This window comes from Macaca nemestrina, chromosome 16 (assembly GCF_043159975.1).
Source record: "Macaca nemestrina isolate mMacNem1 chromosome 16, mMacNem.hap1, whole genome shotgun sequence".
In the NCBI taxonomy this organism is placed as follows: domain Eukaryota; kingdom Metazoa; phylum Chordata; class Mammalia; order Primates; family Cercopithecidae; genus Macaca; species Macaca nemestrina.
Window position 1 is genome coordinate 80067021 of NC_092140.1, and position 27902 is coordinate 80094922.

The window sequence follows — 27902 nt, forward strand, 5'->3', positions numbered from 1 at the left end:
TACATATATACATACCTCCTTACATATTGTGAAGAGCACTTAGCCACATACTTATTCTATTCAGTAGTTATGGTACTCAAACTGTTACACATTGGACTACATCTATAAAGTAGAACAGCATATCTTAAGATCCTCACAAGCAGTGAGAACTGTAGTGGGCCTGTTAATTGCATGCTATCTCACAGTTGTAAATGAGCAAGCATGTGTTACAACATGTAGAGGAAATCAGCAGAAATAATTCTATTTAAAGAAAAACTATGACCAGACTGGGCAACATAGCAAGACCTCATCTTCACACACACACACACACACACACACACACACACAAATAAAATTAGCTGGGCATGGTGGCACATGTCCATAATCCTAGCAACTCGGGATGCTGAGGCAGAGGGATCACTTGAGCTCAGGAGTTCAGGGTTGCAGTGAGCTCTGACCACATCACCACACTTTAGCCTGAGCAACACAGCCAAACCCTGTCAATCAATTAATAAAGTAGAACTAGTGGGGTTGTATTTATGGGTTGTGTGTAAGTCCAATAACATCATCATGAAATTGAACAAGGAGCCCAAGAGGACCATCTTGTAGCTTGTGGTGTGCCAACTAAAGGTAAGCCTTTAGTGAAGTGTCAGGAACAAGTTTCATGGAAAATGAAAGAAACCAAAATGCAATACAATATTTTAGCAATTAGGAATCTTGTATTTGTACCATGATAAAAGTGCATTTGAATAGAGGCATTGTAACAAAAATGCATTATGCCACACAAGCTGTGAATATAAGCATGAAACTTTGTCATATTTCTGACAGTGAGAGATGTCTGGATCCGAGAAAATTTACCTTCAGGAAGCTTGGCATATTTGTAACTCAGCAAATTATAAGAACATTGTCTCTGACATTTTCTGTGAATGGCACAAGCTTCCAACCTGCTTCTGTGTATGTGGAAATTGGATTAAAATGGAATAGACATTTTTGTAAGGTAAGCAATACTGCCTAAATGTATAATACAAAACACTTTCCTCTTACCTCATTAAAGTGCTTTGTTCTGAAGGCAGACTATCAGTATCATAATTATAACCCTAATTGTTCCATTTATGAAGTGCCTATCACATGCCAGGTACTATATTTGCTACTTTCTGGATGTTGTCACATTCATCCTCACAATAATCCTATGAGGTATTGCCACCCCCCTTTATAGAAGAGGAAACAGTCTCAGAATGACCTGGCTAGCCTAAGGTCACAAACGAGAGTACCATATCACCAAACAAAAGTCAAACACCTCACATATGCTTAGAAAATGGAGGAGGGAGATGGTGGTTGCCTCTGGAAACTTGAGACTGAGGGGTGGTGGGTGAACAAGCAGAACTTTCATTTTTATATCTCTCTCTACTGTCTCTTTTTTTTTTTTACAAAGAGTATGAATTACTTTTATAATAAAAAATGTAATTCTTTGGTCTGAAAAACACCTGCTATATGAAAATATCAAATCCTTGAAAGCTAAACACACAACAGGCACTAAGTAAACACTAGATAGAACTGAAACAGGTTAGAATATCTTGTTCATTTTAAAAAGGAAAGATAATGATTGAAAGTAGCTAAATAGAAATGTGTTTGTTTACACTTATAAAATATCATTAGATAATATACACATATATGCATATACACATACCCTTATATGAAGTGTAAAAAATATATCTAAGGAATATTTAACATGGTTTGCCATTTAAAAGATCAGTTATTCTCAACTTCTGCTGCATAACTGAATTTCCATGAAATTTTGTTTTTAATGAAGATAACAGTCTTAATCAGGTAGGAAGTGGGACATCTGGAGGCAGAGCTCTGTCACAGGACCAAATTGAGGACTAGTTAAAAACCAGGTCTGGAAGTATCCCCTAATTAGACATGCCCACCAATGTACCATGTTTACCATTGCCATGGCAATGCCCAAGAGTTATCATACCTTTTCATGGCAAAGACCCAATGACCTGAAATTTATCACCCCTTTTCTAGAAATTTCTGCATAGACTACCCCTTATTCTGCATGTAATTAGAAATAGGTAGAAATATGACTACAGAACTCCTTCTGAGCTGCTATGCCCAGCATATTGCCTGTGGGGTAGCTCTGCTCTGCAGAAGCAGTCATAGAGCCATAGCACTTCAGAGCAATTCTTTCCTAGGCAAAGCCAAGAACCCTCCCAGGCTAAGCCCCAGTTTAGGGCTCCTGTGTCCTGCATCATTACTCCAGACGGATGACCTGAATTTAAGTTGCTAAGGTAGAATTAGACATAGGAATGTTTAAAAATCTCCACAGATATTTGTTGAATAAACCAATGACTTAGTATCCCTACTAAAATTGTTCTTTAAAAAAAAAAAAGACAGCAATTCCACTCCTAGGTATATACCCAACATATATATGTTTATCAAAAGACATATACTAGTCTGATAACAGCACTATTCATAATATCCCCAAACTAGAAACTAGCCAAAAGCCTAGAGACAGAAGAATGGATAAATGAGAATCTTCACACAATATTAGGTTATAAAGCAATCTACAGCTACAAGCAACAGTAAGGATGAATCTCATAAATGAAATATTGAGAAAAAGTATCCAGATATAAAAGAGCACATAGTGTATGATTCCATTAACATAAAATTCAAGAACTAACAAAACTAATTTTTGCAGCTAGAAGTCAGGATAGCAGTTACTCTTGGAGTGAGGAGTTTGGGGAATAAAATGGAGAATAAAGACCACTTCTGGGATGCTGGTATTTTTCTGTTTCTCAACCTGGGTGCTAATAACATGGGTATGTTCACTGGAGAAAAATCGAGCTGTACACTTAACACTATGTGCATTTTACTGTAATATGTTATACAGCAATATAATAAAAAGTAAAATATATCTAAAATGTCCATAACAAAATCAACAGGAGTTATCAGGCAGTTGAACATTTTAAAATCAAGACATAATAAAATTTAAAATATATAGTAAAGGAAAGGGTGACGTAATAGGGAGGCAAGGAGTAACAGATGTAGGCATTGAGATCCTGGCACTAGAGCATGAGATAAACTCAGGCGCATCTTTTGACCCGAGGGCCATCTGTGTCATAGATTCTATTTTGCTTCTCTTGCAGAGTCATTGCCAGGATTATGTCACATATGTATGTAAAGCATAACACTTGGCACTTGGTTCAATAAGCACTCATTCATCTCCATTCCTTCCTTGACTCTAAAGCAAAATATGAAAATAAGTTTCATAGAAAGCCAACTGCTATATTCTTAAATGTAGTAAGTAAGGGTATATAACCAATGTATAACTCAATATCAGTGTGAGCGTACAGAATACAACAAAACGTTGACATCAGTTCAGAATTACATAATCCCTGAGGATGTTTTAGGCATTTCCAATTTGCATACTTTTCTGCGGTGAGAACACAAATGGTGGTAGTGACTGAGCTACCAGACACACACCTTCTCCAGCATCCATATCCATGAGGTGGACAATGTAATGTCTAAGAAAACACAGGCAGTGATACACCATTCAACAACCTGGATCTGTTGTGTCATTGAGGAAAGGATGATAAAACTCAAGCAGCCAAATCCAGATGCAACAGAAAAAACATCTGGGTACTGAAGGATTTCAAGCTGAATGGGAGTAAGCACTAGTATGTTCTCATTTAAAAGACAGCCCGTTACCTGATGCTGCAAGGGGAGCTGGCATGGTCTGTCACGGCGCTCTGATAGTATATGGAACATCTGCCCTCGCCCCCAGTTCTCATCTGGGCTCCAGAGCAGATGAGACTTGGAGAAGACTGAGAGTAGCAAAGGTTGAAGTCTAAGACAAGTAAGCAAAATGTTAAATTAACTAGCATTCTTCACACAGGGAGAAAAGTTGGGGACACTTCAACAACCGTTAACTGTGTTTGAATCAAAACATCAATGATTTATGAAGAAAAATAACAGAAATAAATAGGCAACAAAACCAAAAGTGATAAACCTTATGGTGTGGTTTTAATGCCCTGCATATTGGTTCAATTACTGCTTTCCCAGGCAAGAATGATGCCTTCTTGACTATTTTGCTTTTAGAACAACAAATACAGTGAGGGAATAATAACTATCATTTCTGGTGGCAATAAAAAAATGCCTGGAAATAAAAGAAAAAGTAGATGAAAAAGAAGTGTTTGAATGAATAAAGTTGTTTTATATTCCGCAATCTTCTAATATGGTCTTGGCTACTAGGGTCTATTGCAAATGATTCTAAATGTCATGGATCATGATCATCCCCAAAATAGATACTAAGAAAATTTGGAGGCAGTTATACGGCCATGAAAGATCAATATATTACATGACGGTCTTCTAAATATCAAAAAGGATGATAAAGACAATAGTAAAATATCATAACTTTGCTCTTTACCTTGAAATCTTTAAAAACTTAATTTTCGGGCATCTTCCAAAAAGTAAATTGATTGCAGACAAACATTGGGTCAGGTCTGTGGCTAACAATTTAAAAGGTCTGTTTACATGCCAAACTTTCACATACTAACTACTAAGAGGACAGAAATGGGAGATGGAGGTTTCTGATTTATTTTTAGAGTGATTATAATGGAAAACCATAGAAGCGAAGAATTAATTGTAAGGTGACAGAGAATTTGCTCTTCTATAGCAGGGGTCAGCAATTTGTTTCCGTAAAGGGAAAGATAAATACCTTACAATTTGTAGGCCACGTGATTTCTGGCACAACTACTCAAAGTTCTGCCATAACAGCATGAAAGAAGCCATAGACAATATATAAGTGAAGGAGTATGGCTGTATTCTCATAAAAGTTTATTTTCAAAACAGGTAGCAAATATTTAGCCTTAGGATCATCATTTGCCCACTCCTACTCTAGAGAGTACTATTAAAACCACCTTTCTGTTCAGTGGAATATATCCAACACCCATTTTAATAAATCTAGCCATGAGAAGATATCAGTCCTCAATGCCATATTAAAAGCTTGGGCACTTATTCTCATAAGATACTAGCTTCCTCTTTAAGTCTTCTTACACTTAGAAAAAATAGAAGACCTTCTTTCTTGATATTTAAGCACATATTTCACCTGTTTTCATAAGCTTAGAAAGCATAATATCAAAACCTTAAAATGAATAAAAGATAAATGCCTGACACAAAATAGAATTCTTAGGGGAAGAAAATCCAGTCTATGTGAGTGATTCAAACATGATTCATTCCGATGCAACAAGGGCTTATAATCTAAAATATGCAGGCAAATAAAAAAGAATGAAAAAAATGTCTTTTGCGGCAACTTGGATGGAACTGGAGGTCATTATCAAAAGTGAAGTAACTCAGGAATGAAGAACCAAACATTGCACATTCTCACTTATAAATGGGAGCCAAGCTATGGGCACGCAAAGGCATACAGAGTGGTACAATAGATATTGGAGAGTCAGAAGTGAGGAGGGTGGGAGGAGGGTGAGGGATGAAAAACTATCTATAGGGTACAAGGTACACTACTCAGGCAACAGGTCATTAAAATCCCGTACTTAACCACTATCCAATTCATCCATGTAACCAAAAACCACTTGTATCCCTAAAGCTATTGAAATAAAATAATTACAATTAACAAATAAAGATGTATGCAGGCAAGACAATTTGGCTTTCTCCTTTCAGTGACACTATAAAAAAACGTAAGAGTTAGAAACAAATGCAGGCTCTATCTTCAACAAAATTGGTAACCTACTGTGGCCTTGAACCACCATATATGAGAAAGGGCTGCCAAATTCAGGGGAAGTCAAAAGAATTCGTGTGGGAAGATGTCAGGAGAGCATGCCTGTGGCTACAGACATCAGACAAAGCAAGCCACATCCATTTTTCCAAGAGGTGGCGAATTATGAGAGAGAACACCAACAATTCCTTCTTTGGTAACAGACTAGGGTAGGTGCACTGATGGCAGGAGCTTCCCTAATCCCATCTGGTACAGAAAAGGCAGGAGGGATGAGAAGTCAGGAAGCAGTCATCAGTGAGTGGGACAGGCTGACTACAGGAGATGGTTTGCGTTGACTGCTGTCCTGCAGCATCAATCTCTGCTGGCTAGGGAAAAGATTAGAATCCCTCTCCCACTCATCTGAGAAGTGGAAGAATGAGGGATGAGAAATTTACCTATTGCGTACAATGTACAACTATCTGTGTGATAGCTGCATGGAAAGCCCAGACATCACCACTACACAATATATCCACATAACAAGTCAGCGCTTGTACCTTCTCTAAGTCTATAAAAATAGAAACACACACACACACACACAGTGGGATAAGAAGCTTGACCAAACCAGCCATAAATCCACTAAGACTAGGCTCTAGTTCTATAGGACCTATGGAGAAATTCCCTAAGAAAAAGAACAGAACAGAACAGAAGAGAGCAGGAAAAAAAAAAAAAAAAATGGCAGACCAAGAATATTCTCCCCTCCTAAAAAGTGACCATCGGAAGGAAACATAACAGGAGCTGGCTCATGAAGGAAAACAAAAAGCAGTCACAGGAACGTAGACCATGTTGAAAGCAGCAAGAAGAATAGACACTGCTAAAACACAGTAAGAGACAAAGGGGACAGGATTGTGAAAAGTGACTAAGATAAATAAAAGTGAATAAAGGCAACATATACTCACTATTGGTGCCCCTAAGGAAGACAGTTTAATCAAGATAGCAAAAAGATATATAAAAATGCAGTCAAGAACATTTTAGAGACATTCGGCCAGGCACAGTGCCTCACGCCTGAAATCCCAGCACTTTGGGAGGCCAAGGCAGGTGAATCACTTGAGGCCAGGAGTTCAACACCAGCCTGGACAACATGACAAAACCCTGCCTCTACTAAAAAGTACAAAAATTAGCCAGGTGTGGTGGTACATGCCTGTAATCCAAGCTACTTGGGAGGGTGAGACAGGAGAACCATTTGAACCCAGGAGGCAGAGGTTGCAGTGCGCCAAGATCATGCCACGGCACTCCAGCCTGGGTACTAGAGGGAGACTCTGTCAAAAAGAGGAGGAGGGAAGGAGAGGGGAGGGAAGGTAAAGGGGAAGAGGAAGGGGAGACAAAGAAAATTTCAGAGACATTCAAGAATTTTATCTGCAGATGAAAAGGGCGTACAATGTTCCAGGAAAACCTGACACAAAACCACCAACAGTAATAGGTATTCTAGAAAACTTACTAGACATCAAAAGCTCAAAACGAATAAAAGAGTTATTTGAGCATCCAGACAAAAAGCTTAAGGCACCTAAATGGGGGAAGAAAGTCACTGAACTCACACCTCTCTGCAGCCATATTCAACCACAGAAAACAGTTAATACTTACAATGTTCAAGGAATGAAAATGTGACAAGAATTTTACACCGATCAAATGTTATTCAAGGATAAAGACAATGTAGAACTGGTGTTGAACTTTACATCACTCAGGAAATACTTTTCCATGACTCATTTTTGAGGAAACTACTAGCAAACAATCTTTAACCAACCATGAGCTAACTGGACAACTATAGCAAAATGGAGGGTGGGGAATATTCATCCCATTAAACTATAGGACTAAGACCAGGGCAGATGTGGGAATTGTGTTCCTAAAACAGGATTTAACATTATAAGCCCTAGAAATGTTTAGAAATTATATAATGAACAAAACTGGAAAGACAAGAAAGAAAATATGTATGATGGTTTTTCCTTCTTTTATAGATATTAGCTAAAGCTGGCAAATCAAGCAGTCAAGGCATACATATGCTTAAGAGTCAGACGATTCGTAAAGACCTTGATGAGTCACAGCTCTGCACAAGGCTATGATGAATTTCCACAGTGCATTAATAGGTGAAATATTTTCTCCAAACACATTATAGCCTTTGGATTTTCTTTATGGCAAATGATGTAAAGAGAAGTACTTAAGCTTTGTAGAGAAATGTTCTAGAAACAAGTTACTGAAATGCAGATAAAATAAACACTGATGGAAATGGTAAAAGCAGGGAATCTCAAACTGTGGGAAGAAGATATTATATGAGGATATGGTCACTTTTTTGACTTATGAAGATTGTGACTTCCAAAAATATTGCTATATTTTTAGGCCTTGAACATTTATATATTTGTGAAATTTTTCATAAATATCTTTATTAGAAAAACTAAGAATTTTGTTTTACAACGAGAAGTTCTAATAGAGTGACTGGCATTTCATAAGATATAAAGGTGTTAGAGTTGGCAGTTTAAAACTCCATGTTAGATGTGAAGAAAACACTAATACATTGTTGGTGGGTATATAAATTAGCATATTATTTTAGACAGCTATTTGGTGAGATCTTTGAAATTTAGCACTTGCAATCCTAATAATTTATTTAACGTGTTCAAAGAAAGACCAGTTAAATTATGGTATATTCATGAGAATTCTATTACCAATCTATACATTTTTAAGTCATATGTATTTTATATATAATACATATAATCATATATGTAAACACTTGTATATGCAAAGAAAATATCTGAAAGGATATAAAATATGAGTATGAAAGAGTTCTTTCAACATGGTTTGACTTTTTTACACTATGCATTTTTATAGTTAAAAATGAAATAAAGATCAAATTTATGATACAGTACCAATGTTTAAATTTTTTTTTAGATCACAGAATCAAACATTAGGGTTGGAAAGGACCTACAAGGACATCAAAGCCAACTCACTCTATGTATATTTCTTCTCCAGAGATTCTAAAAATATAGTTGTCCAGTCTTCTTCAACCTTTCTGTTCTGAGAATTCACAACCTCCTGGTGCCTAAGTATTTGTGGTTCTGGCAGGAATATCCCACAACCAAGTCACCCTATTATAGTCTTGTACTCCAGGGCCAATGGCCACCATGTGAGTAGGAATGAAGAATTGTACTGGCCACCTAACCACTGCAGAATGCCAAGGAGCAAGGGTGCTTCCATGACAAATCAGCTTTTCTTGAAAAGGGCAGAAAAGGCTGCAACAGAGACACTATGTGGCAGCAAGAAGCAATGGCAGTAGAGGACTGATCAGTTACCTCCCCTCCCCACATGAGGTTTGGTGTAGGACTGACCTCTTTCGTCAGAGACTCCAGAGTCCTTCATCAATTTGGGGGAAAGTGGGGATAGTAACGGGCTTCAAAAGGGAGATACTAGACATCTTGTTTTAAGGGCAGAGAGGAGCTCAAATGATTAATTTTTACAAATAAAGTATGTAACCATCTTTTTTACTCCAAAATTATGGAGCATGTCTTACCAGACATATTGAAATAGAATGTACAGCCTTATCCTGGACAACACCATCAAGCATAATTTGAGATAGAAAATAGAACAGGAAGAGTAATTTCAACTAAATTGAGATAATGTTCTGATCCATTTCAGTGGTTTCTAGGACCCCATCTGAGATATTGGTAAAACGCTCTGAGGGGATTAAGTGCCTAAATCATCACTATCGGGTGGACAGAAGGAACAATAATTTGGTTTTTAAAAGTATCTTCATGAAGGCGAGAACTTGACTTTTCTGATATACTGGGAAGTTCCCAAAGAAGGCAGCATTTCATATTCATACTGACTGACCTGTGGCTGCTGAAGCCATTGGAATACAGAGAAAGCAAGAATCTGCTTGACCCATTCTACCCGGAAGTCAAAATTCAAGACTTCCATTCTCCCAAACTGCCACTCACCACAAAGGAAGGAGAGCACCAGCGTGAGTCAAGACCAGGGACACCATTAGGCCATATTGTTAACGGATCATTGAAAGCAGCAAAGAGGTTAAAAATCTATCCTCTGAGTAGAGAACTCTCGTTATTTTCATTTTAGGTGTGTCTTCTTCCTCCCATAGGCTGCTTTTCTCATATAGCTGGTTTGATAACATTGGTCCAAAAGGCTCCTCTTTTCCATGGGAAGTACCTGAACCATCAGTCTCTCCCCATCCCTCTCAGCATCAAGTGGGAACAGGCATGGGCTCAGAGGACAGATCTAACAGGCTGCTAGCCAGACCCTGACCAGGAAAACAGAACCCTTACAACCCAAATGGTCCTGTCTGGTTCACTACATGCCCTCTTTAAGAGTAAGAGGTAAATGTACCTCGAATATCCATTCAATCACAAACACCTGACAGTTGGTGCCGCAACAAAATTTGGGATCCTGGCCAAATAGCTTAAGTTTCAACCAACAGGCATCTGCAAAAATCAGTGAGGGTAATTCTTTGGGACTAGCAAAAATCTTTTGCCTCAAATAGTTCTACGCTTTTCTTATAAGAAAAGTAATCATCTTGCTCTATGATGATCTAAGTGATAATATATTCATTTCTCCCAAAACCTAGGTGATGCCTGGTAGTAAATTAGATATTTTGGGAAACACACTTTTAGATCACTGACTGGCTGAAGTGCTATTTACCTCCAGAGTAAAAATGTAAAAAATGACCTCCCTGTGACCTCAAAAAAAATGTGATGCCTCGTGAAACAACCAAGTATGACTCAGACACCAGAGCCAATGTGGCTGAGTAAAAACACAACAAAAAATAGACAAGGTGAAGAGTACCTTCCGCTAATAGGTAGTCATTATTTTACGGGCCTGGGCAAAACACGTTTATTTGGGAAAGGGTCCATTTCCTATAGTGTCAGTGAAGCTGGTAAGTCGTGTTGCTCTGACTCCCTGCCCACAGGGACAGCAGGGTGACCCAGATTGGCTAACTTGAGTACTCTATTCCCCTAGCTATCATGATCATTTCAGGGATGGGCATGTGGGTCTAACCAGCGTCTTGTCTGCAAGTGAAAAATACTCTCTTGCAGAGTTAAATCCTGTTTCACAGGCTGCAATTATGTAAAATCAGAACTGCCAACCACCACCTTTTCCAGTTACATGAAAGAAGCCATCTATAGAAGAGAATCAGGTCAGTGAAAGGGAAGCAGATTCTAGAGGTAGCAACGTAGTCCTAATAAGGTCCTTTCAGCCACTAGATCCAGCCATGCCTTAAGTTAGTCCCACCTGGGACTTGTCAATTACTTGCACATCTCCCTTGATCCTTTTCGACTTGGATGTCTGCCATTTGTCTATAATAATCCTGAATAAAACAACTGCCACACCTAACAAAAACAAGCGGTTTAAAAATTTTAACTTAAAGCCAGTCTGTCTCAGTCATGATTAAAGTATAAGGTCATCTCTAACCCTTTTACCTGAACTTATTTTAAATATTTTTGAAATAATTATGTTTATAAACACATGCATGCTTCAGAATATTTACAAAATTCAAAATCAGCATTGAAATAAAAAAAAAATCACAACTCCTTGACCCAGAAGATATCACTGTCAACATTTGAATGTACTTCCTTCTAGTTTAGAACCATGTATCCATGGTTTTTTAAAGCTGAGAATATGGACTATAGAGCTCATTCTTATTTAACATTAGCTTGTGCATGATTTCCCACATAATGAAATGCTCTTCAAGTATTATGACTCTTAGCAGCTTCACCATATTTCATTCGGTCTCTCTCCTCGAGATATTTTCTTATCTTGGCTCCTAGAACACCACATTCTTCACTTTTCCTCCTTCCTCACCAACCCCCAATCTCCTCTGCCACATCTTTCTTATCTCCCTTACCTTAGGTGTTGAAGAAGCTCCAGATTCAGTCTTTAAACTGCTTCTTCCTCTACTCGGATATTTAGGGAATCACATTCTACCTCACAGCTTTCAAAATCATGTATATACTGACAATTTCCAAATTTATATCTGCATCCTGGACCTCTGTGCTCTATTTCAGACTCTTATGTTCAATGTCTTATAGACATAGTTATTTGTCTTATACAGACCTCAAGTTAGCATATCCAAGACTGGTCTGATAATCACCCCAAATAAGCTCCCACTGAAGCCTTGCCTATTTCTGTTAAGGACAATGCCCCATCCTTCTAGTTGCTCAGATCTAAAACCTTCAAAGTGACGCAGTTCTCTTCTTTCTCTCACGTCCCATATCCTATCATTACCTGTCATCAAGTTCTGTTGGCTCTACCTTTAAAACTTACGCAGAATCTGACCATTTCTCACAAACCCACTAGTACTACCCTAGTGCAAGTCACACCATCTCTCACCTGAAACTGATGTTCTTGCTTCTATCCTCCCCCTCCCCTCTTGAACCCATTCAGTTGGGCTGTTATTCCAACTACTCCACTGGAACAGCTCTTATCAAGGCCGCCAAAGACTACCATTTTGACAAATTTTAAGGTGATTTCTCAGTCCTTATTATACTCAGCCGATCAGGAGGCATTTCACCCAGTTGCACACTCATTCTCCTTGACGGTCTTTCTTTTACTTAAGGATTACAGTTTCTCTTTGTGTCTCTCCTAACTTGCTGGGTGCCCCTTTTCAGTCTACTTGACAGGTTCCTCCATACTCTCTGACCTAAAATATTGGAGTGATCCATGGCTCAGTTCTCAGACCTCTTCCCTTCTTTATCTCCACTCGCTCTTTAGATGATTTCACCTAGTATCATACCTTAAATACCAATATGCCATTGGCTACTTGATGTCTCTTCTCTAAACTCTGTACTCTTCCATGCTACTGCCAACTATTTCTTGAACAAATGAAGGCAGGAACTATGCTCATCTTCATGGTTATACTCAGCACCTAAAATACTGCTTGACACAGCAGTCAATTATCAACTATTAATGAAAATTGTGCAACTCAATGCCACTGAGAGAAAATTAAAAAGATAGATGACAGTCATTAGCTAATTTCAATTAGTTTTTTTTTTTTAAATACAAGCCAGTGCCATAACAGAAGGCAGTTCATGATATTGTTTTCCAAGTATACGTTGGTCAGATGGTCTGGCTTGTTCCAAACCTGAGAATCAGAGCACCGAAAGGAAGTGATAGATTAAATGTCAGTCAGTAAAACCTCTGTTAATATTTTTTTCCCTCATTCTCAGGCCATTAGTAATGTTTGAGCAGCAGGAATCTTAGAGACATTCTTAAATATCATAGAGTAAAATAATTCTATGCTGCAAATTCATAACAAAATCAGGTATAATCAATTGAGTGAAGGTTAAGGTTAGCACTGTCTTGAAAAATTAAGCAGCTTAAAAAGGACAGATGTAACAAAGAAAAGGGACCGAGTCTAAGTTCCTTTGAACAAGAAAAAAAAATAAATGTTGATATCCCAAATGTCCACGCCATTTCAGTTTCTCAGACTACTATCCATTAAATAATAATTTAATCACAGCGACATGGATGAACTCACAGATACACTGTTAAGTGAAAGAAGCCAGACATAGAAGACTGCAGAAGATGCTAGTCTTTGCCTCCATTAGGAAGGAGGGTCACATGTTTCCATTTAAGTTAAAGTCAAAAAATAGGAGGGTACTTTCAAAAATGATGAAAATGATGGATATCTTAATTTGAGTGATGGTTACATGGGTGTATGTATTTGTCAAAACTCAGTGAATTGTATACTTAAGAGCATTATAATAAATTTAAAATATAACTCAATTTAGACAAAACAAGTGTCCTTCAGTGTGTGTTCTGGAAGAGGAGGAATGAAATAGATAAATATAAACAAATTTCCTTACTGCAGGATCTTTCACAGCTTTTAATATGCAATTATGCACTGTATATTTCTAAGAGGAGACTATACGATACAGTAATGTTCCAGACTTACTTGGTCAAAGAACTTTTTTTCCTCATATACATTGACATCTATAAGGCACTACAGTTTCAGAAACCCAATAACTTTAGCCTGGAAAAAATTCAAACAAGGGCTACAAATACCACTGAAGTCATTAAGAAAAAAATTAACATCTAATTTTAAGCAATGACTTTGTGGTGAACCTTCCAGAATGAACTAGTTATAAAATGTATTCCCATATAAGGTCCAATTAAGGACTAGAGAAATTCTGCCCAAGATAATAACTATAGTTCTGAAATTGTTGACCTTAAATTCCTTCTGGCAGTAATTAGATAACAAAGCCAGATGTATATTGAAGAACTCTAAGCTTATGGCAAGGAAGCATCATTCATCATTATATAGACAACACTTACCTATTTTGTGTAAGACATCCAACTCAGCCAGAGATGTTATCCAAGGCATTAAAACACAGCTAAAGATGATAGGTCACAGGTTGAGCTCCCCAGGAAGCTGACTCTGTGACTGATGTGTGTGCAAGAGGTTTGTGTGGGGAGAGCTCTCAGATCAACACCGACAAGGGAGCAAGAGAAGCCAGACTGGACAAGGGGGGAAATTTAACCTGGATTTGGCACAACAAAGGCCTCAGTGGATCCCATAGAGCACTGGAACCAAAGTTATTCAGCCATCAGGCAAGAGGGCCAGCCCTTTATATCCTCTCCTCACAGCAGACCATTGTCTGCATGCTGGCCATCACAGAGAAGGGGCATGACCACTGGCAAGTTGGCCTCCTTGGCTGAGGGGAGTCTTCACAGAAAGAATGGAGAGCCAGCTGCCAATCCTTCAGCAGCAGGGAGCCTGAGTGTCCCAGGTCTGAAGCAGAAGCTGGGCGATACATCACAGCGCACACTACAGCAGCCAACACACACTCGTTTCACCAAACTCACAAGGGGCATCTGCCCAGCAAGAAACCATTCCTACCTAATCTAACTCTCATGCTATTAACCAAGAAGCTCTGTAAAAGAATCAGAAGCCTAGATTGTGCCCCTACTACTTTGTCCATAACAAGTATTCATAAAATTGCAACAAAAACTACAAATAATCTTACATGGTTGCCAAAAAAGTATTTCCCAGTGTAAACCACATAAGAAACACTGATTAGTTTTGACATGACTAGAAGCCTAGCTGTTCTTCATGAGACATAATGGACTGAGATCGTCAGAATTAACAAGAAAATCTGTAAAATTTAACCTCAGAAAACTTTTGAATAACTTCCGCACACTGGAGTACTTCTTGTATCACATTTCCCTTTGTTCTCTTTAATAAAATTAAATTGGTATCCCAATAAAGTAACAAGAAAGAATGAGAGGTTCTAGGTTTCTCCCTGGTTCTCCTTTTTAACAATCCATTCATCTTAATTTATGCTAATAACAATTCAATCAGAACACATCTATTGAGGACCTTCCATTATGAGATACCATGCTTAGATACCACATGTGAGGTTTATGAATTGCATCTGGGTGGATAATAGTATAATATAGTTGTAATAGACATTACATCTATATTAAGGGCATAGAAATGAAGTTCAACATCTAATAGAGAAGACATTTACACAGATGTCTGTCATGCATTCATTCAACAAACATACTTAAGCACTATGTGCCCAGCTGTGAACAAGATAGACACAGTTCTTGCCTTTATGAGGCTTACATGAGATGTGATGTGTTAAAATAGAAGGCTGCAGAAGATGCTATAGTCTTTGCCTCCACTGGGAAAGAGGGCTAAGGAAAGCTTAGGAACAGTAAACTTAGTAAGAATAATAGCAACTAGCCTTTACTGAGTGCTTAAAATGTGCCAGGCACATATGTAAATTTATTTGGCTTTCACATCAATCCTCTGAGGTCTTTTAATTATTAATATTCCCTACTTGCAGATGAGGAGACTTAAACACAGAGATTAAGTAGCTTAATCAAGGTCACGCAGGTGATGAGTGATAGGCCTGGGATCCAGAGCTGCTCTGGAACTGAGCAGGAATTTGTCAGCTGGACACACACACACACACAAACACACACACACACACACGGAATGATAAGAGCACTCCAGGCACAGGGAAGTACAAGTACAGAGACATAAAAATGGTCAGAAACATGTAAGTTCAGTCTGCATATAGGCTGACTGGGAGAGTAACCAGAGTCCAGGCCCACAAAGTGGGGCAAGCAGGGTACAGGTAGATGAAGAGAAGTGTCATGTGCCCCACATGGAAGGGACTGCAGGAGTGCAGGCATGGGAGTGATGCCAATTCTGTCATTAAATAGTATCAGTAAGAATATCAGTAAGAATGAAAGTGACTGACATTCCTTGAGAACTCCCTGTAAGCCAGACATGAGCCAAATACTCACACACATTATCTCATTTTAGCTTCACTACAATCTTATGAGGAAAGTACCACCATTATCCCATTTTACAAGTGAGAAGACTGAGCTTTAAAGGGAGCAACTAGATGATGACAGGTTCTACTGTTTATGAGTTACAGAGCTAGGATTCAAAACCAAGGAACTCTAAGGTCTGTGTTCTCCGCTGCCTGCTCGCCAGTGTGCACATTTGACATGGAGGGGTAGGAGGGTGGCAGGCAGGGCAGTGAGGGGGACACTAAGGCACCCACCCAGGAAATGGATGGCCCAGGTCTCAACCACAGGGTGCGAGCTGCAGGCTGCAGGAGAGGACATGTGAGAAATATGCATACAGAGGTAGCGCTGGAGACTACGCTGGGATCTGGCAGCCAGAATGAAGAGTTATAGATAACAGCAGCTGTCTGAAGAGGTGGTGATTCCATCACGCAAGTGAATGGGTAGGAACAAGCACTGAGAGCAGGGCAGGGGGATGGAGAGTGAGGGAAGATGCTGAGGTTGAGGTCTCATCGGCTACCATGGAAGGAGCCAATGGGCAGCTGGAGATTTAAGTCTGGAACTGAGGGAAATAATCAGCTATGAAGGTACAGACTTGGCCACAAACACATTGAAGCCATGAGAGTCACTGAATTTGTCTAGGGAGAACGTGAAGAACAGAAGGTGATGGAACTCTAGAAAAACCCAACTACTGAGGAAAATATTTTCATGCCTGCAAAAATAGAGAGATCGAACTGCTTCCTTGAGAAACCTACTTGGGAAAGGGCTTTCTTTACAAGTAAGGCAAGTTGTCATTACCGGTGGGGGAAAAAGTTGGTACTGCAAAACCAACTTATTTCCTACCACATGTGAGGTTTTGAATAACATCTGGGTGGCATACTTCTGCTGAAGAAAATAAGCCAGTTCAATGGCATCTCTCTTAAACAAAAATAGTGCTAATAGTGTATCAGAGTTATCACCATAGATGTGCCTGGCCACCCTGAGCCCATGTGGCCAACGTCAGTAATTCCACTCTGGACACAAACACTGTTGGCTTTGGATGGAAGTGCCGGACGCTCACAGCACTCCCAGGACGTACTGTTTTTCAGCCTTATTTATGTTCTCTCTTCACCCTTCAGCCTAAAAAATGACCACAGTGCCACTTACCCACCTTAATGGGAATCTGCACGAAAGGCCATTTCTCCAGTTTCTCTCTCTCAAAAGCAAAGGAAAACTCCCCAATATTAATATGTAGCAAAAAGAGGGAGAAGAAAAAGCCTATTTGGTCCGCCCTCCTGGCTGTTGCTACCTTGCAGCTTATGACATACACATAGAGGGAGGTCTGATGAAGTGAACGAGGCAGCCAGAGAGCTACTCCATTCCCGTGGAAACCAGGAGTCCCTTGGTGCAGACAGCTCTTCCTACTTTCCCGTGCAGTTCTTTTGTGTGACTTTGAGGGGCTCGTGAATGATTTCTAAATGTGTGCCTGCTGAGGCGAGCCGCACAGGGAGGGAGGAACCCAGCCGAGCCGTGCCAGAGGAAGCCAACAGGATCCTAGCAGTGCGGGAGCTGGCTCGGCTCTTGCATGCAGTTTTTGAAGTCAGCAAAACAGAAACCAAATTACTATCATATTATGCTGGTGGAAGCTCAAGAAGAGGGGACTCTACACCAGTTTAATTACTGTGAGAGATACACTTGTTATTCTGTGACTCGCTGCATCTCCTGTGTGGACCCTGAAGACAAATGTAAGTTCTCGTGCCGCTATATTTTATTGCTATGTAATTTTCTTTCCGGTTTGAAATCATGCTTGGCCAACATGTAATCATTTCAATGAGAATTTCTAGTGAGCAAAGTTGTCTGCTAATCTTTACTTAAGACTTTTTTTGTTTTCCTTTTATCAGCTAAGCAACATTGTGGGAGCTGAAATTCCTGACGGCAGCTGTGGCAATTCAGCCTAAGAATGGCTGAGAACTGTAACCCAAAGTACATCCAATTACTATGAGATTAACACTGGATGTATTTTTAATTGACTTTCTTAATGTAGAATGTGTACATCCCCGCTGTTTCTGATTGCATGCTATTTTAATAATACTGTGGCTAAACTAGTACTATCGGCATAACCAACAAAATGAGATATAAACAAGAGTCCCAGTAGTTATAAAACTTTTCTTCTTTGTCCAGGACATTTATCTCCCCGAATGCTCAAAAAAACCTGCAACCTCTATGCTAAAAGTTCATTCTGCTTTTTTGTCCTCGCTTTGCCGAGAAAATAATAAAATCATCAAACCGTGGACTCTCCTAAAATTGTGAATGAAGAAAACTTAGAGCCACCACAGTTCGGTTCTTTATCATTGTAATAATTGTAATAATGGAAGACAAAAATCCAGCCCCGGGAGACCAGCATGTACACCAGTCTCAGTGTTACAGAGCATGGGGACATCAAGGTGAATGGTGAGCAGAGGCTATAACGTGTTAGTCCTTCCACACCTCATCTGCTACAAGTTCTGGCTTAGACATGGATATTCTTTGTGAAGAAAATACTTCTTTGAGCTCAACTACGAACTCCTTAATGCAATTAAATGAAGACACCAGGCTCTACGGTAATGACTTTAACTCCGGAGAAGCTAACACTTCTGATGCATTTAACTGGACAGTCGACTCTGAAAATCGAACCAACCTTTCCTGTGAAGGGTGCCTCTCACCATCGTGTCTCTCCTTACTTCATCTCCAGGAAAAAAACTGGTCTGCTTTATTGACAGCTGTAGTGATTATTCTAACCATTGCTGGAAACATACTCGTCATCATGGCAGTGTCCCTAGAGAAAAAGCTGCAGAATGCCACCAACTATTTCCTGATGTCACTTGCCATAGCTGATATGCTGCTGGGTTTCCTTGTCATGCCCGTGTCCATGTTAACCATCCTGTATGGTGAGTGGCATTAGTTTCCCAGCTGTACTCGCACTGGTAATAAAGAGCATGTGCATGCCATCAGCAGATGAGATGGGGCTCAGGAGGCAAACAAATGATAAATAGAAGGCTTTATTTATAGACTAGGGTCTACTATGTTACTTATATTTTACTCTTAAAATGGGATTTCACATAAAAATCAGACAGTCTATGACCTGTGATCATTGGAGAGTTTCGTGCTTTAAAACATGTACATCCTGTGTAAAAATGATCATTGGAAAGTTTTGTGCTTTAAACCCTGTACATTTAATGTAGACATTTTTATAAATTACCCCGATGCAGTCATAAACCAGTAACTTACCCGTCATTCTGAATCTACTTGATTTTTGCTCCTTTATATTCCCAACCAATATTCCAGCCTTCAGGACAGAATAGTTTCATCTTTGTCACACAGTTTTCGGCACTTCTAATGGAGTGATAAAGCCTTCCCAATTACCTTGAATATTTGCAGGGAGGACATTAGTGGTGCAGTAGGTTTTATGTTAAAATATGCAGAGTCTCCATTAGAATAAATGAATTACTCCAGTTTTAATTGTTCCCTGCCCAGAGAAGCTAATTTGGAAATGTGCCTTTGAATTATATCAACTCTTTAAAAATGCGTATGCATACACTCCTCCCGTCTGGTTTGGAGGAGGGTGGGAAACAAATGGGAAGGGATTAATCTTGCTTTCTTCTCAACAGAGTTTGAAACAGTCAAACCTCTCAGCAAGGGACCAGAATGTGATATTCTTTCCAAATTATGAGTAATACAGCCAGATACCTCCTTAAAGGAGAGAGAGACTATTGTGACTGCTGACACAGGCACGAGCAGCAGTCACCCCAGAGCTTAGAGACAGGTTATGATAGCTATCTTTAAGGGGAAATTTTCTGGCCAAGTCTTAGGGGCTAAGATTTAAAAAAAAATCAACCCAGCCCTGGAGAGTGTGAAGAAGGCAGGCGGTAGGCAAGGGCGAGCAGGCGCCAGTTTGCACAAAGCTGGTAATTCTCATTGCAAGTCCAGCCTTCGCTTGACCATTTAAATGCCACACCAGAATGATTTCATTAAATTTGCCTGTCCTTTCCCCGGCATCCTGGGGAAGATTCTCCCCTTCCCAAACCCCCTCCCCTAGGGGGCAAACTCCAGTGGGGGTAGGAGGAGTGACAGAGCAGGAACCAAAACAGCAGCTGGAGGGTGGGGTGACCCCAGGCGTCACCCGCTTGGGGAGCAAGGGCGCCCCCTGGCGGCCGCCGCTCTGAGCGCAGCCTGTTCCCTCCGGAGCCCCGCCCCTCCCTGAGCTGCTCCTCCCGCCTCGCCCAGTCCACGGGGCGTGGGGCATGAGGCTTCTCCCACAAGGAAATGCCCCCTCCTTATCCCGCATCGGAAACACGGACTGAGGCCTGGGCTGCCTGCTTGCGGAGAAAACCCCTCCGAGGGCCATCTGTTTCGAACAGAGAGAGTGTGGTTTCCCCCATCAGGCGCTGCAAAGGAAAAGGCTTTCATTTCAGCTCAAGCTCTTTGCAAATAATCTAAGTGAATGGATGTAAATTAGGCTTGTACGTACGCTCTTTACTTATCTAAGTATCTCCTGTGGCATTTTGGTAGAGAGTGTACGTTTGCGTTGGAGTTTGTTCAGCTTTGTGGGTCTGTAATAAGAAAAGTGGACTTTCATATTTTCCTTCTCACATGCAGGCAGATCTAACTCCACTGCTTATGCTGTGATCAAAACTAATTAAAGTTTATATAACTGCTTGATCTACCTCCAAAACACAAAACCAGGACACTTTGTTTATGTCCATAAGGCACACTCTAACCTTCCTCATACAGCAGGTGACCTGCAGTGTCTCTTACATTGGAATTGTCTGGGGAGCTGGGAAAAGGCTTTGCAAACGCTTTGACATTTGATGTCCACCTCAGCCCACCCTCCAAAGATGATTTAATTGGGCTGGATTTGGCACAGGCATCAGGACCTTCTCTAAAGCTCTCCAGCTGATTCTGATGTGCAGCCAGGATTGAGAGCCACCACCCTAAAGCAGCTGTTCACATAGCGTGGTCCCTGGACCAGCAGCATCCGCCATCACCCTGGAGCTTGCTAATTCAAATGCAAATTCTACAGCCTGCTCCAGACTAACTGCATCAGCACCTCTGGAGGGAGATCCAGCAGTAAGAGGCGTGGCAGAGTCTGATGCTCACTAAAGTTTGAGAAATGCTTCCCTAAAACAAAGCTCAGAGCAAGGACACCTTCCTTTATTTTTCTTCACCCTTGTCTTCACCTCTCCCTACACATACCCTAAATTTGAGTTTGGCACCCAAAGCATTATTAGATCATTATTTTTCATTTTTACAAATAGACATATTCACAATCTGAATTTTTAATCATTTAGTCATTTGCACCAATGCAATTTATTGCCATCACTGTATGGGACTGGATGGTTATAATAATGACTAAGAGGTGAGATTAACCTCAGGGAAATACAATCCAGAGAATCTGTGACTAAATCCTGACAGTACAGGGTGAGAGGTGCTCCAGAAGAGGAGCCAAAACACAACTTTTGACATAAGCCATTAAGAAAAGTTTTGCCAGGTGTAAGGGGGAAGAAAGAGAACCCCCAAATAGAGACAATCTGAGTTTCCATGCCACACTCACATAACTCCAGACGCTAGAAATTTTCAAACCCTGCATTCATCAGCCAGTGCTAGCTTATCATATTTAAGTACAGTCGCCAGTGGGCTTTTTTTCAAATACTAAAAATATATTGTGCTGTCCTTTGCCATCACCTGTGCCTGTCCCAGAGCTGGAAATTGTCATAGGGTAGGGATCCGCATGCTCTAGGAGGCACAAGGTTGCTCACTGACACCAACCTTCTGCCTTGTAGGGTACCGGTGGCCTCTGCCCAGCAAGCTTTGCGCGGTCTGGATTTACCTAGACGTGCTCTTCTCCACGGCCTCCATCATGCACCTCTGCGCCATCTCGCTGGACCGCTACGTCGCCATCCAGAATCCCATCCACCACAGCCGCTTCAACTCCAGAACTAAGGCATTTCTGAAAATCATTGCTGTTTGGACCATATCAGTAGGTAAGTGGGAACATATTTCAGAGTCTCATTTGAAATGACAGTTCGTGCTTTCTGAAAAGACTTGTTCCATTTTGTTGTACTGAAACCTGACATCCTCAATCTACTGTTTTGGGTGGTACAAGATACGTTACAACATCGTAATTATCAGATTCGCTTCAGGAAAGAAAAATCTGTTTATGTCACTGGCTGACAACATCAATTTGTATTGCTTTGCACAGGCAAGACTATAAACAGTAGAGCCAAAAAAAAATCAGAAATAACTGTGTTTTCCCTATTTCTTACTTTCCAATCCACGACTCTAATTATTGGGTTTCCCAAAGACCTCAACTTTTATAATCACTGGACTTACGGTCAACGTAAAGATGCAGACCACTGTGTTAGAGAACATAAAGCCTCTGGGCTCTAGAGAAAGGTACCATGTGCTGAAGCTTGGAGGGGAAAGGTGGGCCAGAGGAAAGTGCCAGGATTTGCTTTGGGGCAAGGCTGCTTCTCAGTCTGCCCTGGTGTCCTTAATGACCTTCCTCCTTTTATGATACCACACACCAAAGGATTTCAACCCGCTTCTGTTAAGTTGATCACATACATTCATCTGTTGCCAGTATTGATCTTCTGTCACACACCTAACAGTGAGAAAAGCCAAGGGAAGGGAAGCTAAGGGGGCAGGTCTCAGGCAGTGAAGTGCATTGTATCTGTCAACCTCAGCGGCTTGGTTGGTAACCAAAGATTCTCTGACATTCATTTTAAAATCCAAAAGCCTGTCAGGCAGGAGTGCTGCACCTGCTTATGGCCACGCTGGTGCCAGCATCTGCTAATATGAGAGACTATGGGATTCCGGCGCTAGAAATCAAGGGCTTGAGTGAGCTTATCCACAGCATTGGATAATAGTACCAATAATAAGAACCAACACAATGATACAATATCTTGTGTTTTTTAGTTCCCATTGTTTACTTTGCTGCTAGCAATGGGAACTATTATGCAATTTGAAGAGCAGGTAGCTCCATCTTATAGAAGAGGAAAAACTGGGATTCAAAAAGCAAAATGAGCCGTCCAAAGCCCCACAGCCAGTAAGCAGCACAATGAGGATTCTGTTGAATTCTGATGGGAACATCTGATGGAAACACTAACAAATCACACTTGTGTCGCTTTCAAATGTTTAAGAAGTCTTACCTACATTCTGTTTTAAATTTCCCATTACAGTTTGAGACAGAAGATTCTATGGTGCTTATTTGATAAATGAGGGAACCAGAGTACAGAGGTATTGTGGTTTATTGGGTCATATCTCCAACATGCAGCAAGACTAGGACCCTAAACTTCCAGCACCAAGCCCTGTTCTTTCTGCACCGTCCTTAGGAAACAGTTTTTGCTCCTAGAAAATGCTTGTAGTTTCTGGGACTGTGCAAGTTGGACTCATTCTACTAGGAGCAAGACAGTGAAGGGCCAGTAACCACTCATTCCCAGTTACACATAAAATACTCCTGGGGAACATTCCGATTTAATGGCCTAGGGTGAGGCCAGGTGATTCTAAGGAGCAGTCAGAGTTGAAGACCACTGAGACAGGTTTTCAGGGTGGTCAGTGTGATAAGTAGGAGAATCAAGAATATAATGCAAAGGGAGCAAATGAAGCTATTTATTTTTACCCTGATACACTGTCCGTAGTCTTACCCTAATATACTGTGCCACTGGTGAGACAAATGCTGAGAAGGTCAACCATCTTTTTCTCAGCCACACTGACTCCCCCATCTCATTCAAGCTTCATGATAACAATATTAAGGTAACAGTTTCTGAGCACTGAGTACAGACCCAGTAGTATACAAAACCCCTTAAAGAAAATCAGCTGCAGAGAACTCAGTTGCACAGGATGATATTGCTTATAATCAGGAGTCAATATGGGTCAATTGGAGTCCAAAGCCCATGCTCTTTCCACTGCCCAAAAGATAGCCAGAAAGAGCCAGAGGCAGACTATCACCACAGGAGGCAGGCAGGCTGGAATGGCTGTGGTGGTGCTGGGCAAGGATCATTCATCCATTCATTTGGCCAGTCTTTTTGAGACGGAGTTTCACTCTTGTTGCCCAGGCTGGAGTGCAATGGCACTATCTCGGCTCACCACAACCTCCGCCTCTGAGGTTCAAGCGATTCTCCTGCCTCAGCCTCCTGAGTAGCTGGGATTACAGGCATGTGCCACCACACTCAGCTAATTTTGCATTTTTAGTAGAGAGAAAGTTTCTCCATGTTGGTCAGGCTAGTCTCAAACTCCTGACCTCAGGTGATCCACCCACCTTGGCCTCCCAAAGTGCTGGGATTACTGCGCCCACATTTGGCCTCTTGTAATGTACATCTATTATGTGCTTGGCAATGCATAGACCAAGATGAAGAAGATATGCATTCAAAGATCTCTCACAGTAATGTAGAAGACAATTGATTCTTTTATCATTAAATGTCCCACTTTATATCTAGTGATGCTTCTTGACTTATTATCTATTTGATCTTAGTATAGTTAATTTTCTTTTGATTATCATTTTTGGATATATCTTATTTCATCCTATTACTTTCAAACCTTTTGTGACTTTAAAGTGTTAGCCTATAAACAGCATATAAAGTTTTGTTTTTAACCCAATCTTTGTCTTTTAGTTGGAGTATTTAGTCCTTTTACATATAATGTTAACTCATATTTGGGTTTAAATCTGTTATCTTACAATTTGCTTTCTATTTTCTTTTTTGTTCTATATTCTAGTTTCTTTTCATTCTTACCTTCTTTTGGACTAATCACGAATTGTCAATCCATCATTCCCCTTTATGAGCTTTCATCCATTGTTTTAAATTACGTTAATGATTACAACATTCCTTATTGACCTTCGAGTCTAAAACAAATTATTACTTGTAACACTTCTTGGTTAGTGCAAAAACTTTAGAACCTTTTAACTCCATCTATCCCTGTTGTCTTTTAGGTTTTTCCCTGTTTACTAAATGTCTTTTTTTTAAACCCGTAAGACATCATTATAGCCATTCTATTCAGTGTTTCTCACATATTAACCCCTGTTGCTGTTTATTGTTTTCTTCATTTTCGTGATTTTGCCTGGGTTCCTCATTCCTGAAGAATTTCCTCTAGAATATCATGTAGTTTTTTCTGTTTTTCTTATCCTAGGCACCTTTATTTTGCTTTCATTTCAAACACATTTTCGCTCAGTATAGAATTCTAGGTTGACAGTCATCTTTTTTTCAGCACTTCATAGGTGGCAAATCCAACATTTCAGGCTTATATTTTTTGTTTATAAGAACCCAGCTATCAGTCTTATTGTTATTCCTTCAGAAGCATTGCCTTGTGCCACACCCTGCTGCTTCAGAATATTCAGTCTCTATTTTAGCAGCTTTACCATGATGTACTTAATTGTGAATTAGTTTCTGTTTTTATCCTGTATAGTGTATATATTGATTCTTAAACTTGTGACTTTGGCCACTTTGAGAAAACACTGGCCATCATCTTTTCAAATATTGCTTCTGCTGCATTCTCTCTCTTCCTCAGGTATGGGACTCCAATTTCATGTATGCTAAACCTTTTACCCAAGTTCTTTATAACTCAAACACTTCTACTTTTTTTTTTTCTTTTTTCTCCAACTTTTAAGTTCAGGGGTACATGTGCAGGATTTTGTTACATAGGCAAACATGTGCCATGGTGGTTTGCTGCACAGATCATCCCATTACCCAGGTGTTAAGCCCAGCCTCCATTAGCTATTCTTCCTGATGCTAACCTTCCCACCTCCCCGCCACCCCAACTGGCCCCAGTGTGTGTTGATCCCCACCATGTGTCCATGTGTTCTCATCATTCAGCTCCCACATATTAGTAAAAACATACAGTGTTAAACACTTCCACATTTTCTACATTTTTCTTCTCTTATTTCTTTAGTTTTACTGACTTTTCTTCTTCTGTTTCTAGTCCTCTCATCAGCTACTTCTAATCTGCTTAAGACCCATCTCTTGTTTTCTTAATTTTAATTCCTACACTTTTAGTTCTAGATTTTTTCATTTAATCCTTTATAGATTCCAGGTTTTTAGAATAATTCTTCATGTCTTCATCTATTTTCTTAAATATTAATCACAAATATCTGGATATCTATTTTCTGGGTTGTGGGATGACCTAGGGACTTCTCTTTTCTGAGTTGTGGTTTTTTTTTCTTCATTCTGTCTGTTGGTATGTCTGGTAATTTTTTAAAATTGAGTACTGTGTATGCCTGGTAATTCTTTTTAATTGAATACTGGACACTGGAATAAAATGTTTGGATGCTTTGTTGATACTGTCTTTAGCATTAGCAGCAGTTAAAGTAAGCATAGGTCCCCTTAATCCAATAAGGGATTGAGTTTATTTAAGGCAAGGTTCTTATAAAAACCAGTCTATTTCCAGTTTGCCTTTACACCTAGGATGTATTTTTTCATGATCCCAGATGAAAGCCTGACGTGTTCTCCATTTTGAGGAGTCCTGAACTTCAAGTTTTATATCCTCAACATCGTAAGACTACGGCTAACTCTCTTTAGCTATTCGGTCTCTCAATCTGTTCGATTAACAAACTGGCAAGTGCCTGAGTAGAAAGGTAGCTCATAGTGTTATCTTGCTTTCTTGCTCTTCCCTTCACTCCACAATCTTAACTTCTTAACATCCTGGCTACCTTGGTACCCTCTCACCAACTGCTTTTTATCTCCCTGATCCCAAGGACAGGTTTGGGACCTCGAATTCTGCTTTATGTGGTACTAATATTACTCCACCTTTTTTGTTTGACTCTCCCCAAGCTATTTTCTCATCTTTTCATTTTTAATATGTTTTTTGTAGCTTTGCTTTATGTGCATTTTCACAAGTAACATAGGGACAGATTTATTTTTAACAAAATCTGTGAGTCTTTGCCTTTTTAATACTGAAATTTGACCTGCCCACATTTGTGACCATCAACACCAGTTTTAGCCCTTCCATCTTATATTCATATTTTAATAGCTCATTTTTTAAATGAACTATTTCATTCACTGACTTGTACAATGTCTCCATTTCCTTCTCCATCCCAGTTAGTTTGAATTGTTGTGGGCCTCTTCCATTGCTCTCATGATTACAGTTCCATTGCAAATCATCACGTTATTTCTATTAATATATCTAAAGTAAATAATCTCATTAAGTTATTTCCTCATTACCCTGAGTCCCAAGTCCCAGGTTTTCCAATAATTTCTAAATAACCTAGTGGCAGAGCAGATCTTTTAAAGCAAGTCAAAAAATGCAGAAGCCATAAAGAAAAATATATAAACAGTTATATAAGTTTGATGTGGCAAAAATCAGTGTAAGCAAAGTATTTCAATGTATATGATCGGCAGACCAAGGATTAATAACCTTAAGATACAAATAGCAACAGATTGAAAAGGAGGAAAAGGAAACAATCTAACAACAAGAGAATAAGCAAACTAAAATTTCAGGCAATTCACAGAAACATAACATGAAATGGACAATAAAACTTATTAAACATGTTGAGCCTCTTTAACAATCATGGCAATATAATCTGAAACAATGCAGTAACATGTTTCACTTATCCAACTGGCAAAATGAAGTTAGTGAAAACAGCCAGCGCTGCCCTGAATATGGTACCACATGCGCTCTCTCAAAACCCTGCTTGTGGAAATGTGAATTATTTATTCTTGGACTATCTAGCAAAAGCTATTCAAACTTGACCTACCAGTTCTACTTGAGAGAATCTATTCTATAGAAAAACAAGAGTACATGTAATGATCTTTAATGCAGCAATTTCTTCAGAATGGAAGAAATGGAAAGGCTGGATTATGTTGAGATACATCACTTTTCTCTAAATTGCAGAATATTTAGATCATCTTTAAAATACTGAGACTACAGTTGTTTCCATTTATCCACA

The 27902-nt window shown here is 39.7% G+C and overlaps 1 protein-coding gene across 2 annotated transcripts in view; it reads left to right on the forward strand.

Annotated features, from left to right (window-relative positions):
* Window positions 1-16906: 16906 nt before the first annotated feature.
* Window positions 16907-27902, forward strand: part of LOC105490677 (5-hydroxytryptamine receptor 2A) — a 64503-nt gene continuing 53507 nt past the window's right edge. The window contains exons 1-2 of one of the 2 annotated variants that reach the window (XM_011756552.3): window positions 16907-17733; window positions 21808-22008. In XM_011756552.3, the coding sequence (XP_011754854.2) occupies window positions 17574-17733; window positions 21808-22008 (361 nt within the window). In that variant the 5' untranslated portion in view covers window positions 16907-17573. Of the gene's footprint in view, window positions 17734-18169; window positions 18916-21807; window positions 22009-27902 lie in introns of those variants that run through there. The other variant, XM_011756551.3, reaches the window with a different exon arrangement.